This window comes from Tenrec ecaudatus, chromosome 1, assembly GCF_050624435.1.
Source record: "Tenrec ecaudatus isolate mTenEca1 chromosome 1, mTenEca1.hap1, whole genome shotgun sequence".
Taxonomy (NCBI): Eukaryota; Metazoa; Chordata; class Mammalia; order Afrosoricida; family Tenrecidae; genus Tenrec; species Tenrec ecaudatus.
Genome location: NC_134530.1, coordinates 215273577 through 215290066, shown reverse-complemented (window position 1 = coordinate 215290066; position 16490 = coordinate 215273577). Strand labels below are relative to the sequence as shown.

Genomic DNA, 16490 nt, shown 5'->3' with positions numbered 1-16490 from the left:
AAATCTTTACGGGAACAGGTAGTCTCATCTTTCTCTCAGAGCAGCTGGTAGGCTTGAACCACTAAGCTTGGAGTTACAGTCTAAAACTTACCCAACTGTTTCAGGGCTTAAAAACGGATTTTTTTAAAGCTATATATTTAAATTATTTCACTTTATCACCTTCAAAGTACTCTCCATTCACTTAATACATTTCTCAAATCGCAATTCCATTCTTGGAAACATTTTTCAAACTCATCTGTTGGGATGGCTGACAGAAGCAGCTCTCTTGTGTTTGCTTCCTCTTCGATGTCTTTAAATCACTGTCCTTCCAGGCCCCTCCTCATTTGCAGAAACCAAAAGAAGTCACATGGAGCGAGGTCAGGTGAGTGGGTGCACGGGGCAAAAGAGGCATGCTGGTTTTGCCAAACACTGGTGCGCCGAGATGGCTGCATGAGCAGGGGCACTGTCATGGTGACAAAACCAGTCTGCCACAAATCAGGCCTTTGTTATAACACTCTTCTTAGAACCTCCCAATAGAAAGTTTGATGAACAGTCTGAGCTGGTGGAATGAAATCCAAATGCACTGAGTCAATATTTTTGTCCATTTAGGAAGGTGATGGATGTCCAGAATGAGGTTTGTCATTAATCGACATTTTACCTTTTTGAAACAAGAAAACCACTCACATACTCGAGTTTTCCCCATAGCGCTGTCCTTGTTAGCTATGTTGAACATCACAACAGTTTCTGCCACATTTTTTCAAAGCAGGAAACATTACACAACTGTACATGTTCTCTTAAATCAGCCATCACAAAAAAATGAGGTTGGAGCGAAATGGCTTTTACGAAAAAATTCATTGTGACCAGAGAGAACCTTCCCAGGTGATAACACTGGATGCACTAACTCAGAGAAAGGTGATTGATGCTCCCCTAGCAGGAAAAATGTGTACTAGGAAAGCTCCACTCCACCCAGCACAACTCCAGGTGTTGTTGTTTTTTTGTACCCCGTACTGCAAGATAGATAATATACTACAAATAACTCAGAAGGAGGAATCCCTGACAATTCTTAGTTATCTGTCATGTATTACGTACTTTATACAAGAGTATAAATTAACGAGCTAGAAATTACAGCTGTCAAGGATAGGTCGTGCTGCTGGGAAGATTTAGGATCTAACCTCAAGGGTATAAAAGATATCTCAAAGTGATTTGCTTCCAAATTCAAACTCTAAATTTAGGTAAATACAAATAAAACACACGTCTGCAAATATGAAAAGGAAACATCAAGTATGTGGTTGCCTATTTCGTAATATTTGAAAATATGGTTGATATTCTCTCATTTTTCAAAGTACACTTCTAAAATGCAACCCCACTGCACTACCAAAGCCCGCCTCTGAGTAGAACACTCCTGAGTATATGATGGGATAGCATTCCCAGATGATGCTAAGTTACATGGCAGACAGTGTTTTACGGGTATAAGTAAGGTTCCTAATTAGTTGGCTTGACCTTGATCAAAAGGGGAATTATGCTGGAGAGATGATAAGCATGTGACTCCTTCCATCAGTCTGAAAGACTCCTGGATGGCCACCTTAGGGGGGCTAGGTGTGCATGGTGGAGAGAATTCAGTGGCAGGGAAGGGCAAGTGACTTCTAGGAGCCCAGTCTGACCTCTAGTCAGGAAGGTATCTGGTTCAGGTCTATAACTTCAAGAAACTGAATACTCCCAACAGCCAGTGAACTTGGAAGAAGACCCTGAACCTCAGATGGGATCAAAGCCCTAACTGGCACTTTGAAATGAGAACTAGTAAAACTGTAAAACAATGAATTTGTCTTGTTTTCGAATGCTACCATTGAGGAATTAATTTGTTACGCAGCAATAAAAAAATGAATAGTCTGTTGCTAAATGGGGGGAGGGAGTTCATTTCTAAATGCATTTAAAAAGATATAAAATTAATTTATGGCTGTTAAAAAAAGGAAAAAGACACAAAAATGACTTTTGCGGTCTATCAGATTTAAAGGAAATGACGCACGGTGGGTATCCATGCAGCTACACTCCAAAAAGACATCTTGCATCTAAACGTAGTCAAAGTAAGGAGGCAGTCAAATTAATCATTTTGAATTGTTCCACACTTCTGGCACCAAGCAGATATGCATTTAAATGATCTGTGTTGCCTGTCTCCAAGAAAGCTATGAGGGCAGGAGCTCACTTCGTCTTTAGCCAGTGGGATAAGGCATGGACATCTTTTGTCAGATATAACATTCGGAATTTCCCATCAAGTAGTTTCCTACAGTAATCTACACTTTGTTTTCTTGGTATGTTGGCAAAATAAAGCGTTACTGAAGTGCAGTTCTAAGCGTATGCCTTTACGTATTTTCCTATGTCCCAACCTTTGACTTGGTGATAAACATAACAAAGTGTAGCAAAGAACACTGCTGTCAAAGTGAGTCAAGTGTTTCTGTGATCAGTGACAAAGGAACACCCAGGGCTGTGTGTGGTCAGATGAAATACTTCCCAGGTGAATTCTAGGATAAAAGGAAATCTACAGTATTTTTTCTTTTTCACATATTTCTTCATCTCAGTAGCAAGAATTTTAATGGGCATTAGACCCTTAAAAAAACAGATTTAGGTTAACTAAATGGTAATATATATCGTATTTATTTACTGTAGCCTGCGTTGGAGGAATAGGTACTCTCTTGGATGTACACTGGTACAGATAGGAACTGGAAACACAGGGAATCCAGGGCAGATGATCCCTTCAGGACCAGTGGTGAGAGTGGCGATATTGGAAGGGTAGAGGGAGGGTGAGTTGGAAAGGGGGAACCGATTACAAGGTTCTGCATATGACCTCCTCCCTGGGGGATGGACAACAGAAAAGTGGGTGAAAGGAGATGTCAGACAGGGCGAGATATGACAAAATAATAATTTATAAATTATCAAGGGTACATGAGGGAGGAGGGAACGTGGAGGGGGGGGATGAGGACCTGATGCCAGGGACTTAAGTGGAGAGCAAATGTTTTGAGAATGATGAGAGCAATGAATGTACAAATGTGCTTTACACAATTGATGTACATATGGATTGTGATAAGACTTGTATGAGCCCCGAATAAAACTATTTAAAAAAATAGGCACTCTGTTTTGTAATATGCATTATTATACTGTTTTATCTTACTTTTCTGATATCGAAAAGCATGTTTGGTGATGGAGACTAAGTGTACAGGAAATGAGAAATTAATCTCAAAATGTCTTATAAAAAAATGCCACTGCTGCTGAATCAGGTCTGACTCACAGCAATCCCTACCGGACAGAATAGAACTACTCAGGGCAGTGGTTCTCCACCTTCCTGACGCCGCAACCCTTTAATATGGTCCCTCATGTGGTGGTGACCCCCCAACCATAACATTATTTTTGTTGTTACTTCATAACTGTAATTTTGCTACTGTTATGAAACGGGCGACCCCCGTGAAAGGGTTGTTTGACCCCCAAAAGGGATCATGACCCACAGGTTACGAATCGCTGCCTTCAGGATTTCCGAAGCTATGAATCTTTAAGGCAGCGAATAGCTTCATCTTTCTCCCAAGGGGCACAGGTGGGCTTGAACCACTGGGCTCAGTGTTAGATTAATCCACTGTACCATGAGAGTGTCTGCAAGAATTGTATTCGTTTCAGCTTGCCAACATCTGCAAATAGGCTAACAATCTTTAAAATATCTTTTAGCAGTATTTCCACCAACAAACTGAAAAAAAAACTCTTGCCTAGATATTCTGAGATTAATTTCTCATCTCTTATAGTACTTGAGGAGTAAAATAAACAGTATAATACTGCATGCTACAAAATGGAGTTTGGATTTATCCAGTTAGGTTGCAATAAATACAAAGTATGAATGTCTATATATGGATATATATATAGCACAATTTAATAATCTGAAATTGGTTTTTTAAAGGTCTCATTTCATTAAATGCTGATCACTAAAAATGAAGAAACTTATGAAGGGAAAAATCTGGATTTCCTTTTATCTTAAAACTCATCTGGGAAGTATTTCATCTGACCACAGCCTGAGGTATTCCTTTGTCACTAATTAGAGAAATTCTGAGTATTTCAAGTATAAATCACTTAATTATATTTGTCAGCCTGCTCTAAACTAATTAATTATTTACTTGTAAAATCTTTGATGGAATGCTATCCAAAGGCTCATTTCTAGAATACAGACCAGGAGCTATATTTCCTTTTCTATTCCAATTAAGCTGAAGACTCGAGAGAGTGAAATATATTGTTAGTTAGATGCACAATGATTTACACATATTACTCAATATAAATAAGTGAATTATGTTCTCTACAACTCAAGCATCAGCTGCTGCCCTTCCGGAAAGTTGAAAACACCGCTGAGTTCCTTGATAACAGAATTTCCTGTGACTCAGTTTTCACTATGGAACTGCCTATAGTATTAATGAGGGTGTTTAGAACACAACTAAAACTAATCTCCCTCCTTCATTAGAAGTCTTTTTTTTAAAAAAAATCATTTTATCGGGGGCTCATATAACTCATCACAATCCATACATACATCCATTGTGTCAAGCACATTTGACATTTGTTGCCATCATTTTCAAAACATTTTCTTTCTACTTGAGCCCTTGGTATCAGTCCCTCAATTTTTCCCCTTCCACCTCCACCCTCCCTCCCTCAAGAACCCTTGATAATTTATATTTATTATTATTTTCATGTCTTACACTGATGTCTCCCTTCACCCACCTTTCTGTTGTCCATCCTCCTGGAAAGGGGTTATATATAGATCATTGTGATCGGTTTCCCCTTTCTCCCCCCCACCTTCGCCTTACCCTTCTGGTATCGCTACTCTCATTATTGGTCCTGGGGAGTTTATCTGTCCTGAATTCCCCGTGTTTCCAGCTCCTATCTGTACCCATGTACATGCTCTGGTCTAGCCAGATTTGTAAGGCAGAATTGGGATCATGACAGTGGGTGGGGGGGGGGAGGAAGCATTAAAGAACTAGGGGAAAGTTGTATGTTTCATCAGTGCTACACAGCACCCTGACTGGCTCGTCTCTTCCTTGTGACCTTTCTGGAAGGGGATGTCCAATTGTCTACAGATGGGCGTTGGTTCTCTACTCTGCACTCCACCCTCATTCTTATTGATAAGATTTTTTGTTCTGGGTCTTTGATGCCTGATACCTGAGCCCATCATCAATACCTCATGATCACACAGGCTGGTGTGCTTCTTCCATGTGAGCTTTGTTGCCTCTGAGCTAGATGACCACTTGTTTATTTTCAAGCCTTTAAGATCCCAGATGCTATGTCTTTTGATAGCCGGGCACCATCAGCTTTCTTCACCACATTTGCTTATGCACCCATTTTGTCCTCAGTGATTGTGTCAGGGAGGTGAGCATCGCGGGATGCCAGGTTATTAGAACAAAGGAGAACACTGTCTTTTCTCATGTCCTTATACTGTTCAAGATTTTGGCAGCCCCCAGCCAGAGCTAAGTGCAGAACCAGAGATGACGGCAGTGGCTGTTAATGCAACCACCCATGTTACCTACTTGTTTTTGTTGTTGAGAATATACACAGCAAAACACATACCAATTCAACGGTGTCTACGTGAACAACTCAGTGGCCTTGATTACAACCATGCTCTTCCTCTTTCTGTCTTGTTCTTCCCTCGTTAACTCCTGCTCCCTCGGGTTCCTAGCTAAACTTCATAGGAGCTATTGTCAGTTTGATCCCATAGACAGGTCTGGAAAGAACATGTTGCTCAAGGCAGAGTCTTTAATAGCTAAGCTAAACTACTATTTGATTTTACGATAACTTCATGGGGGATATTCTTGTTTTCAGTTGTAAAGATTACAATTGGTTAAGGGTTCATCCAGCCTTTATGGCTCTACAAAGTCTGGAATCCATGAGATTTTGAAATTCTATTCTGCATTTCTCCCCTTCAGATCAAGATTGTTCTATACAATCTTTGACCAAAATGAAAGAACACGTTTTTTTGGTCTTGTACTCACCACATACTTACTGAGCCCCTGCTATAAGCCAGCCCCCCGCCCCCCCTAGCTGTTACCCTGGTATGTGACATAGGCAAAATCGCTTTACTCAGCAGAGCTGTCAGGACATACAGATTTCAATGAAAGGAACACTGAAACATCTACACAATTATATTACTAAGAGCCACAAAAGAACATTAAAAGCAGTTTATCCTTCAAGTTATATCCTTGAGCTGAGAACTGAAAGATAAATAGACATCAGCTCATTAAAGCTTGGGGGAAGACCACCCCAGAAGAAAGGAACTGTGTGCATTCAGGTCCTGAACAAAAAGAGGTGCAGTTAGCTCAAGGAACTGAAAGGTCCCTCTGCTAGAGTATGAGAGAGGGAGACGGGGACTAGATTCCACAACACATCGTCTCTGAGCACCTGCTCTGCGACTGGCACTGTCTGGGCACCTGGGAAATCCACATGCATAAAAGAGATTAAGATCAAGGAACTCTTTTATGGAGACCATGAGATTTGGCAATTGTGTCAATTTTTACCTTCAGTGGAAAACTTGTGGAGGATTTGAAAGCAAAGGTTTCATACACTCTCTCCCCTTAAAGCTTCCTGGAAAAACAGATTTTAATAATTGGATAGCATACTGGAAGGTCAGTGAAGAGCTTTTCTCTCTCTAAGAGAGAGATGTTGCTACTTCTTCCTATAGGATGAGAAATGACAACGGAGCCGGAAAGAGGAATTGAAAAGACGTTTAAGCCACAGAACTTGGTGACAGGAGAAAACGGGAGGCGAGAGAGGGGGAAGAAAGAGCCAGAGAAGAGTCATTGTGTCCCAGGTACACACAAGGGGATCACCTGTGGCATCATTCCCTGGGGGAGGGAACATGGGAATTGGGGGCAGTCTCAGAGGGAGATCCTGAATTTGTTTACATACATGTTGAGCTATCCAGTTTCAGAATTAAAAGCAAACTCAAGGCTAAAGATAAAAACTTGGGAAGTGAAGAGGATACAAAAAGTTTCCATTGAGTTTAATGCGTGGGTCTGCGTGAGAGCATGCAGCCTTCAGAATGCATTCCAACCCGATGTAAAGAAAACCACATCCTCACCACAGAATCAAGAGGTACCTCAAGACACTGAGCAGAAAAACTGAAGTGGTCTTTGGTTGTGATTTGATCCTGCTTGGATTCACAATCAATGCCCATGGAAGCAGTAGCCAAGAGATCAAACAATGCATTCCATTGGGAAAATCAGTTGCATAAGACTTATTTAAAGTGTTAAAAAGCAAGGATGTTACTATGAAGACCAAAGTATGCTACGTTATTTCCAATTGCTTCATTTGTCTGTGAAAGATGGACACTGAATAAGGAAGATGGAAGAAGAATTGATGCATTTGCATTATGGTGCCGATGACGAATAGTCAACGTACCAAGGGCTGCAAAAGAACTAACAAATCTGTCTTGGAAAAAGTACAGTCAGAACACGCCTAAAAGGCAAGGATGGTGAGACTTGGTCTCACATACTTCGGACACATCAAGGGAGACTAGCTCTTCGAAAAGGACATCAGGTTTGGTAGAGTAGAGGGAGAGGGAGAGAGGAAGGTTCTTGACAGGATGTACTGCCATTTTGGATTACAATGGTTTCAAACATAATGACAACTGTGAAGACGGTATAGAACGGGCAGGATGCCACTGTTTTGTACATAGACTCAATGGCTCCTAGCACCATGTGTGAGGACAAGGACAGAGAGTGCAAAATGCAGTGAGAAAAAGGTCAGGACTGACTCCTCCTTTAAAGGTCAGGAAGAAACTACTGTACATACTCATGTATAAGCCGAGTTTTTCAGCACAAAAAATGTGCTGAAACCAGATTCGGCTTATACACGGGTCAGTGGTACCCCAGTGAGGTGTAACATCTCGCTGCCTCCCCTCCCCATAACGGGACTAGCGCCCATTATCTCGTGGGTGATTGCCTTTGCTCCGCTGTTTATTCAAAGCCCCACTGACACTGAAGGACTTTGACTATTTGTTTATTCACATCTAACCAATCAGAGCCATCCTGTGACATGGACAACTCCAATTTGCAGAAGCACTCGTAGTGATTCACTTACGACAGCAGCTGAACTAGTAAGGATGTGTCTGTGGCTGCACTCCGTCGTCTCTCCCCTCTGGTCTCTGTGTTAATTCACATTCTTCATCTGCCGCCCACAGGGACTCCCCCTCCCTCCTCCTGGCTAACTTGTTGCAGGAGGGAGGGGGGGGTGCTCGGGGGAGGGTTTACCATGAAAGTTCTTTTTCAAAGTCTTATTTTTTTATCTTTTCAGAAATGGATACTCTTGAGTCAAAACCGCCACTCATGAGGCTGGTTTCAAAATGAAGGTTGTGTCAAGAGCAGAAGAGAGCAATATCAGTATTGCAAGTAGGGAATTCTGTGTGGACGAAAAGCAAATGAGGGAGTGGCAGAAAATGAAGGCAAACTTGGAACAGATTCCAAAAGCTAAAAAATTCCTTGTGGTTTAAAGTCATTTTGTGGGGCTCTAGAGATTGAATTACATAAATGGGTTATGGAGTGTCGTCAAAATGGTTACTGCGTAACACGCATGGGAATCTGCATACGTGCTCTATAATTGGCTAAGGATGACAAATATAAAGCACCAGGCATTGAAAATTTTGCTGCGTCAGCAGGATGGTATACCTGCTTCATGAATAGATTTGGCCTATGTTTGAAACAAAGAACAAAGATTTCCCAGAAATTGCCACAAGACCTTGAAGAAAAAATTATGTCATTCTAGTCATTTATTATAAAACACTGAAGGATTTATAATTATGACCTGGCAGATATTGGGAATATGGATGAAACTGCCAAGACTTTTGATCTTCCAAGCAACAAAACTTTGGCAAGTTTAGGAAACAAAAACCTTTTTTCTCAAAACCACAGGAAATGAAAAAAAAAAACAAAACATTTTAGAGTTGTTCTATCATGTTTAGCTAATGGAACTAAGCTGCGTCCTGTCATTATTTTTAAAAGAAAGACCTTGCCTAAAAAGATCAATTTCCCACGAAGAATTACTGTGCATGCACATGTTAAAGGCTGGGTAGATGAAGACAGAACTAAAAAATGGCTCGAAGAAATTTGGAACCGATGACCAGGAGCAGCCTTAAAGAAAAAGCCATAGTTACTTGTTTGGGATATGTTCAGAGCCCACGTATCAGATGATATAAAAAAATTGACAAAATCTAGTAAAGTTACTTTAGCCATTATTCCAGGTGGGCTTACATCTGTACTGCAACCTCTGGATGTATCCTTGAATAAGCCTTTTAAAGACCATGTGTGAAGGATGTGGCATGAATAGATGTCATCTGGTCAAGCCCGACTAACAAAAGGAGGAAATCTCATGAAGCCTGACATAGAGTTAATAGCAAAGTGGGTTTGAGATGCATGGGAAGACATTCCAGAAGACATGGTGCGACGTGCCTTCCAGAAATGTAGTATTAGTAATGCTATGGATGGCAGTGAAGACCGCGCTTTGTATGAAAATGACAGCAGTGATGGTGATAACGGCGATCTCAGTGAGGACAGCGTCTATGACGACCTCACAAAAGCTGAAGCTCTGCATTGGGATATAGATGATGATGAGGAATCCAGTTTTGAAGGATTTTAACTCTACATTTTAGCTTGGTTGCTGATTGAGCTCAGGGAATAGTACTCTTAAGGTATCATTGTTGATACTTTATTTTTTTTGTTAAACCTCTTACTGTGCTGGTTTACTAATGTTAAATGACTTGTTATCCCTTTATTTATGTTTTTATTTAAAATAAATATTTAAATACATTACCCCACTGATGTCTCAATTTTTAGTAATTTTATTTTCATTTGTTTTGATTATTGAAACTCACCAAATAGCTTCTGCATTTTCCACCCTAGGCTTATACTCAAGTCAACCAGTTTTTCTGGTTTCCCAGGTAGTAATTAGGTACCTTGGATTATACTCGGGTAGGTTTTTATCCGAGTAGGTATGGGAATCCCATTAGTAGCTAATTCCATGAAAAATAAGGGGCCTCTCTAGAGAGATGGGAAAAACAAACAAGAAATGCTGAGACTCAGAAAAGCATTTAAAGGAAGGTATGACAAACCTGAGTGCTGTTGGTGTAAAAAGGTTACAAGTTGGTTACAATGTAATCCACAAGGTCAGCAATGTGACACCACCAGCAGCTCCCCAAGAGAAAGCAGGGCGCTCTAGTCCCATAAAGAGCTGCAGTCTTGAGGGTGACTCTGGCACAATGGATAGTGCACTGGACTTCCAGTGAAGAGTGTGTCTAAACCCAGAGGCCACCAAGAGTCCGCATCAATTCAGTGGCAAGAATTATGAGGAAGAGGATCAGATGCTACAGAGTTCCCAAGCAAAATGAGGCTTGGAGTAAGCCCATTGGATTGATTGACAGCAGTCATTCAAAGATCATTTCTTTCTGGAGTGTTCAGACCGGGGTCAAAAAGGTGTCTCCGTCACCATAAAAAATAAACAAACGGATGAAAACTAACTGCCATCGTGAAGGAAAAGGTAGAAGAAAGTGGCTGGGCCCTCTTTGATTATCTCGAAAGGGGGCTTTCCAAAACCTTGTGGAAAAATTGTAAAGATAATGGAATTTGTTCATGACCTTCTGAAGCCCTCTCATCTCAGGAAGAGCAAGAAAATCTCTCCTTCAAATTCATCATTGCTTTTCTTTATTTTTAACTGCATGTATCACCATCTGGCATATATTTTATTTGCTTATGTCATTATTTGTCTTCCTCCCCAGACTATAAGTTTCTTGATTAAATGAATGAGGGACATATGTGGATCTATGTGTATACATGTTGGCATGTTTAACATAACAGTGATTCGAACATGTGTTCATGGTGATAGCAGGGGATCCAGAGATACGAAATGTTTGTAGATACAGAAGTAATCATTAATAATCTCAAGGTTTCTAAGACTGTAGGTATTAACAGGACAGAGAAAGCAGTGGAGAAAAACATAATAATTCCTCCTGTCTAACGACAAATATAGGAACAGAAGGGAAGGAGGACCGAGGAGTGACAGATACAAGTTGTTCTCACAGGTTGGGTTTGGGGAGTGTGAGCATGTTTCTGTCTGATGACTACAATTTACTCTTAAGAGCAGAAGTGAGATATCATGTGTTGAGAATAAGAAGAATAGAGTTTGTGTGATGTGAGGAAGGGAGAAGTGTGGGGATCAGAGGTGTAAATGGAATAAACTGATAGAACCTATACTAAAAGCTAGGATCACTAACGGCTTAAACAGTAAACCCAACTAGAGAGGAAGCAGGAGCTACTAGTAAACCTAAGGGGCTGGTGGAATCCCTGAAACCTGTAGTCAACACTCAGATCTAGAACTGAACTCGCCCCCATGGTTGTACTTATACAACAGATAAGTTCATGAGGTGAACAGTAATACTAGAGAGGTACACATGCCTTAGAATAATAAACCATTTGAGATCAAAAGGGCAGCATTCCCCCAAGGACAAAGTTCAAAAGCAGGAAAGGTTAGGAAAGAAGGAGGGACAGAAACAGGAAATAGAGGGAAGAAGCGAAATGAGTGATATTACACTGAAGGGATTGCAAACAATGACATGAAACAAAATGCATGTGTACGATTAAGTGGAAAACAGATTGGTTTTGTAAACCTCAACCCAGTTCACAATAAAAAGAGCCACTAAACTTTTAAGGAAGAGCCACTAAACTTTCAGAGAGTAGTGGTGAGTTTAAGTAGTTGTGTCACCCAGGGACTCTTGTCAACAAGATAACTGGACTCATAGAAACCCTTACGAGAGTAAAACTGCCCCAGAGAGCTTCTAAGGCTACAGACTTCACAGAAGTAGAATGACCCATCTTCTTCCTGCAGAGCAGCTGATGGTTTCCATCTGTCCTACTCCATAGCAAAGCATTCTGTAATCACTGAGCCTCCAGGACACCTTCTTTACTCACTTGGAAGGCTCAAGGGTACTCCAAGGTTATCATTATAATTCCAACTTGAAACATAGCAACAGTAAAGTTACTACTTATTACTATGAATAAAACTGTTGTTCTGAATCTCACTATATCCCCTAGAATTGAGGATAGCCAGTTGATGATGTCAACTGATGGTAGGATCTGTTTAAACAATGGAGCCACAATATATGTCACACCATACAAGCATGTTTCACTTCCCTTCGATTGTAAGAAATTGGAATCTAAGATGGAGGCAACAGGGCTGCTATGAGGCGCTCCGGGCTTGCATCAGTTTCCTTCAATTGTGAAGAGGCGTCTTCTTCCGAGGTAAAGGCTACTTGCTCAGGCATGCCTTGGCCAGGCACAACCGCCCAGATATGCGGAGTGGGAGTGTAGAAGGAAGAAAACTAATCAGACCCAGAGCAAGACTCTCTAGATGACAATCACGGTCCCAGATCATCAACTTGTCAGTCAAGGGCAAGACTTGATAAATGAAATTGCCTGCTTAGTTTAGCCTGACTTCAGCATGTACATGCCTGCTTGTGGTTTGCCCCCTCCTTCCACCCCCCACTAAAATTAATTAAGCAAGTCTCATTTGTCTAAACAAATTTTATATTAGTTACTCTCTATTGTAAGAACTAAGTCTGCTTTTATAACTTTCTTTTTGGCAAGAGCCTATTTTGCAATATTTTTATTTCATTTTGCATTTTTTAAAAACGTATGATTCTAAATTTTTATTGTTCCTTAATTATTTGGCCAAGACAGATTTTATTGGTAGTTAGCTGTCTAGGCTCGTGATGGGAAGTCCCTAAAACAGAAAATCAGATAACTAATTGGAAGTGACTCACTCTAACTATGAGACTTCAAACAAATAGCTTGATAGTAGTCAGGGATAGTAAAAACATTACCTTCCTTTTATAAGTATTTTTATAAATTAGAAAGCCCTCTCGAAAATTATCCTCATCTTAGAATTGAGGGAGCTACACCAAAGGGAAGTTATGTGACATGGAATTTAAGGGGCTGATGCTGAACCCCTAACTACGACCAGAGAATCTGTCGCCGCCTTGATCGGGCCGTCTTCATGAACGCTTAGAAATGGAATACTGAGTTGTGCGTACATCAACATTTTTCTAGGGAGAAGGTTACATAGGGACTTTCAAATATTGATGGAATCTAAAGGCCCCATGAGAAAAAATACATGAAGTTTACATTATCAAATCTGGTATGAGATTCCAGTTCTGCCATTTGCTAGCAATGTTACTTATCATCTCTCAGTAGCAAGTTGACTCCTCAGAATCATGATGAAGATTAAATCTAAAGCATATCATACTTTTAATAAAATATTTATAATGATTTGATGTGGCAGAGATTATTAGCTGTGCCCCAGTATCTATTTCTCAGAGCAATGGTTTAGCTGGCATGCAGCCAGCTGAACAAAGACTATGTCTCAGCTAGATATGTGAGATATCTTCATGGGACTAATGAAATAAAGTTGAAAATCATGTATGGCAACAACTAGGAATGTGTCCTAAGAAAGAGCCAGCAAGTTCCTTTTATCCCTTCATGCCTAGCAATGGTGACTTGATGTGTAAGGAGAGGTCCCTGAGAATTTAAAGCAAAGGCATTTTGTTAGGCCTGTACTTTCATATAACATAAAACATATAACAGCTACCATAAACATAGCCTTACAATGTGTGAGGCACTGTTCTAAGCACTTTATAACCAGATATTCTAATCAGAATTTTAAAAAGAAGTCGCACCTGTTATTGACTTTTAGAAAATGTGCCACAAGGATAGTAAATAACGTGACCAAGATAAGCCATTTTTAAGCCACTGTTACACTTGCAGCTGAACTAAAATCCAGCTAATTGCACCGTCATAGAGTTGATGCTGACCCATAGTGACATTATGGGTCAGGGTAGACCAAACTCACGTGCTCTTGGGTGAGTTTACGAAGCTGCACCACTTTATGGAATAGAAAGATTCCATCTTTTCCCCAAGGAACAGCTGGCAGTTGAACTGGTGACCTTTCAGTTGACAGCCCAACATGTAACCACTATGCTACCAGGCGCCTCTACAGCCAACTACTATGTCCTTTAAATGAAAGAGAAGTATATTTTAAGTAGTTCAGTCAGAGTCTGATACCAAAGGTCTGACTGAAAAGCCTTTCTCTAATAATGGATTGCTCCCAATACTAGGTCAGGCTGTCTACACCCTTTCTGTCCTTTGCCCCTGTTGCCCAGTATCTGTGTTGGTAGGATCAGGTGGCCTGCTCGGAGAAATCAAGCTTCAAAATGTCGACCTACAGAAAATAAGTGTCTCAGCTGATTTCCAAGTTGGCCTGGATATATCCATGTATCATGGTTGACTAGTGTGGACTTCATCAAGTAAACCAGAGCCAGCGTCTTCCTCATTATGGTTACCAGGCATTATATCTAACGCATGCTAATTAAGCATTGTGTTGAAGGTTGTAAAATACCTAAATGCCTGTATGTTAACAGACTAATAACTGAGATAATTAAAAAACAATAAATACTACTAACCTTTATCATTCTGGATAGATCACCAGCATCTGCTAATTCCAAAACTATATTTAGTTCATTGTCTTCAATGAATGATGCATAATATTTAATTACATTTGGATGGTTGAGTTGCTAAAAGAAGAAGAATAGAGTTATCAAAAAGTGTTCTTAAATTAGTCACTAATAGTTAAAATAAATTTACATATCACATTTTCTTTTTAGGTTGAAGAACTCTTAATAAGCTAGTGCACTTTTCTCTAACCTGACTGAAATTTGAAAAGTTAAGCTACATGTCAATCAATCTTATTTTAGTACTCTTTGAATTCATTTAGCAGATTTTGTACCTGAAACTTCAAAAAGTTGCACTATGTACAATAAAAAATGTACACAATTAAATAACGGTGTTAAATCATCAAGTACAAAATACATTATATTCTTTAAAATGAGAATTATCATTTAAGAGGACTCCAAGGGGAAAATCTCCTTTTACTCCTTTCCAAGTTTAGAGCTGGTCGTAGTGAAACCTGATCCAGGAGATCAAAAAATAATAACTGGTATCTACATTGGACCTTTTGTTTGTTTGTTTTCTTTGCATTGTTATAACTAAAGATTGCTCTCGCAACAAATAATACAAATGCACAGAACTCATCTATGTAGGTTGACACATACAATTCCTAACAAAAATTCAGGCTCAAAGAAAACATGGGTGTCAGTTGATAAATATTCATCACCTTTTTGCTCAATCTTTAAAATAGGAGTTTCTCAACTAAAACGTTTCGAGAATTATCCCTTAGAGTATGCAGGTGGCTTTCTTCTTTCTATTTACTAGGGTTTTTCCCCCTTAAAATTACTGTGGCTATATATTATTTCTCAAATGAAGCTTCATATATATGAAGCGGCTTCAAAATGTTTGCGGACAAATTTAATTATCTTCTCATTCTTTTTCCATGGACCTTTCAATCTCCCTCATACGTGTGAAGTTATGTCAGGTCAAAAAGGTCTAACGCTTGCATCTTTTATGCACAAATACATCATTTATTTGGTTTTAACTAATGAATTATACCCCAAATCATAACTGCAACTACTAGAGCAGACAGAAAGCATGGTTCATGCTGTACCGCACTGTGGTGGTTACATAATCTCATGTCAACTTGAAGCTAAGAATGAAGGGGTGGAGTCTTGTCTGTCAATCAGGTCACAGCCTGATGGTGCCTCCTTGTGGATTCTGGGAACTGCCTCTCTCTTGATTCTGCCATCAGAAGAGATGGGTTTCTCTCTCCTCTCTCTCTTTGTGCTTTCACTTTCCTATGGAGGAGACACTCAGAGAGCTGGAGGAGCCAGTGTTGAGATGCTCCTACTGGCATTGGATCCACAAGACTTTCCATTCACCAGCCTGTGATCTTCGGCATTAACCATCATTACACATGCTGCGTGAGTCTGAAGAGGAATTTATGAACTAATATTGGATATATGGGCTAATACTGGACTTATGGACTTGATTTGGACTTGTTTGGGACATTTTCTTGATATCTAATTACTCCTTGTTCTACACCTCTTTCTTAAACATACATGAGTGTCCCTATATTTGTTTCTCTAGTCACCCCGGACTAACATGCTCACTCTTATCTTTTTGGATAAATCTGATTCATTTTTGATACTAACATAAACAAATGGCATAAAAAAGAAAAGGCAAACAGACAGCAAGTCTATCTAAAAATAAAAATTAGCATATATTCCACAACCATTAATTTAAAAACTTCAATCATAAAAAAGCAGTGCAGTGGTAACTTAAGTTTTCACTTATGTGCTATGAGTATATGATATGAAAAAGCTATTTCCACTCTTCCTAAATCTGGAAGAAGAAAAAATTTCAGAAGTACTACAAAAACATGTAAGCCATTTAGGTCAGCCCACTTTATCTATCACACCTTGATCTAATGCTCCAATGCATACAGAGTACATCGCCTTTAGGGTGTGTATACTTCGGTAGTGGGAGAGTTAGATAATTTTATGCCAACTT

At 39.8% G+C, this 16490-nt stretch overlaps 1 protein-coding gene across 1 annotated transcript in view; it reads right to left on the bottom strand.

Annotated features, from left to right (window-relative positions):
- Window positions 1-16490, bottom strand: part of NEK7 (NIMA related kinase 7) — a 182121-nt gene that overhangs the window by 52825 nt on the left and 112806 nt on the right. Inside the window, exon 5 of the mRNA XM_075528720.1 lies at window positions 14492-14602. Within this exon, the coding sequence (XP_075384835.1) occupies window positions 14492-14602 (111 nt within the window). The remainder of the gene's footprint in view (window positions 1-14491; window positions 14603-16490) is intronic.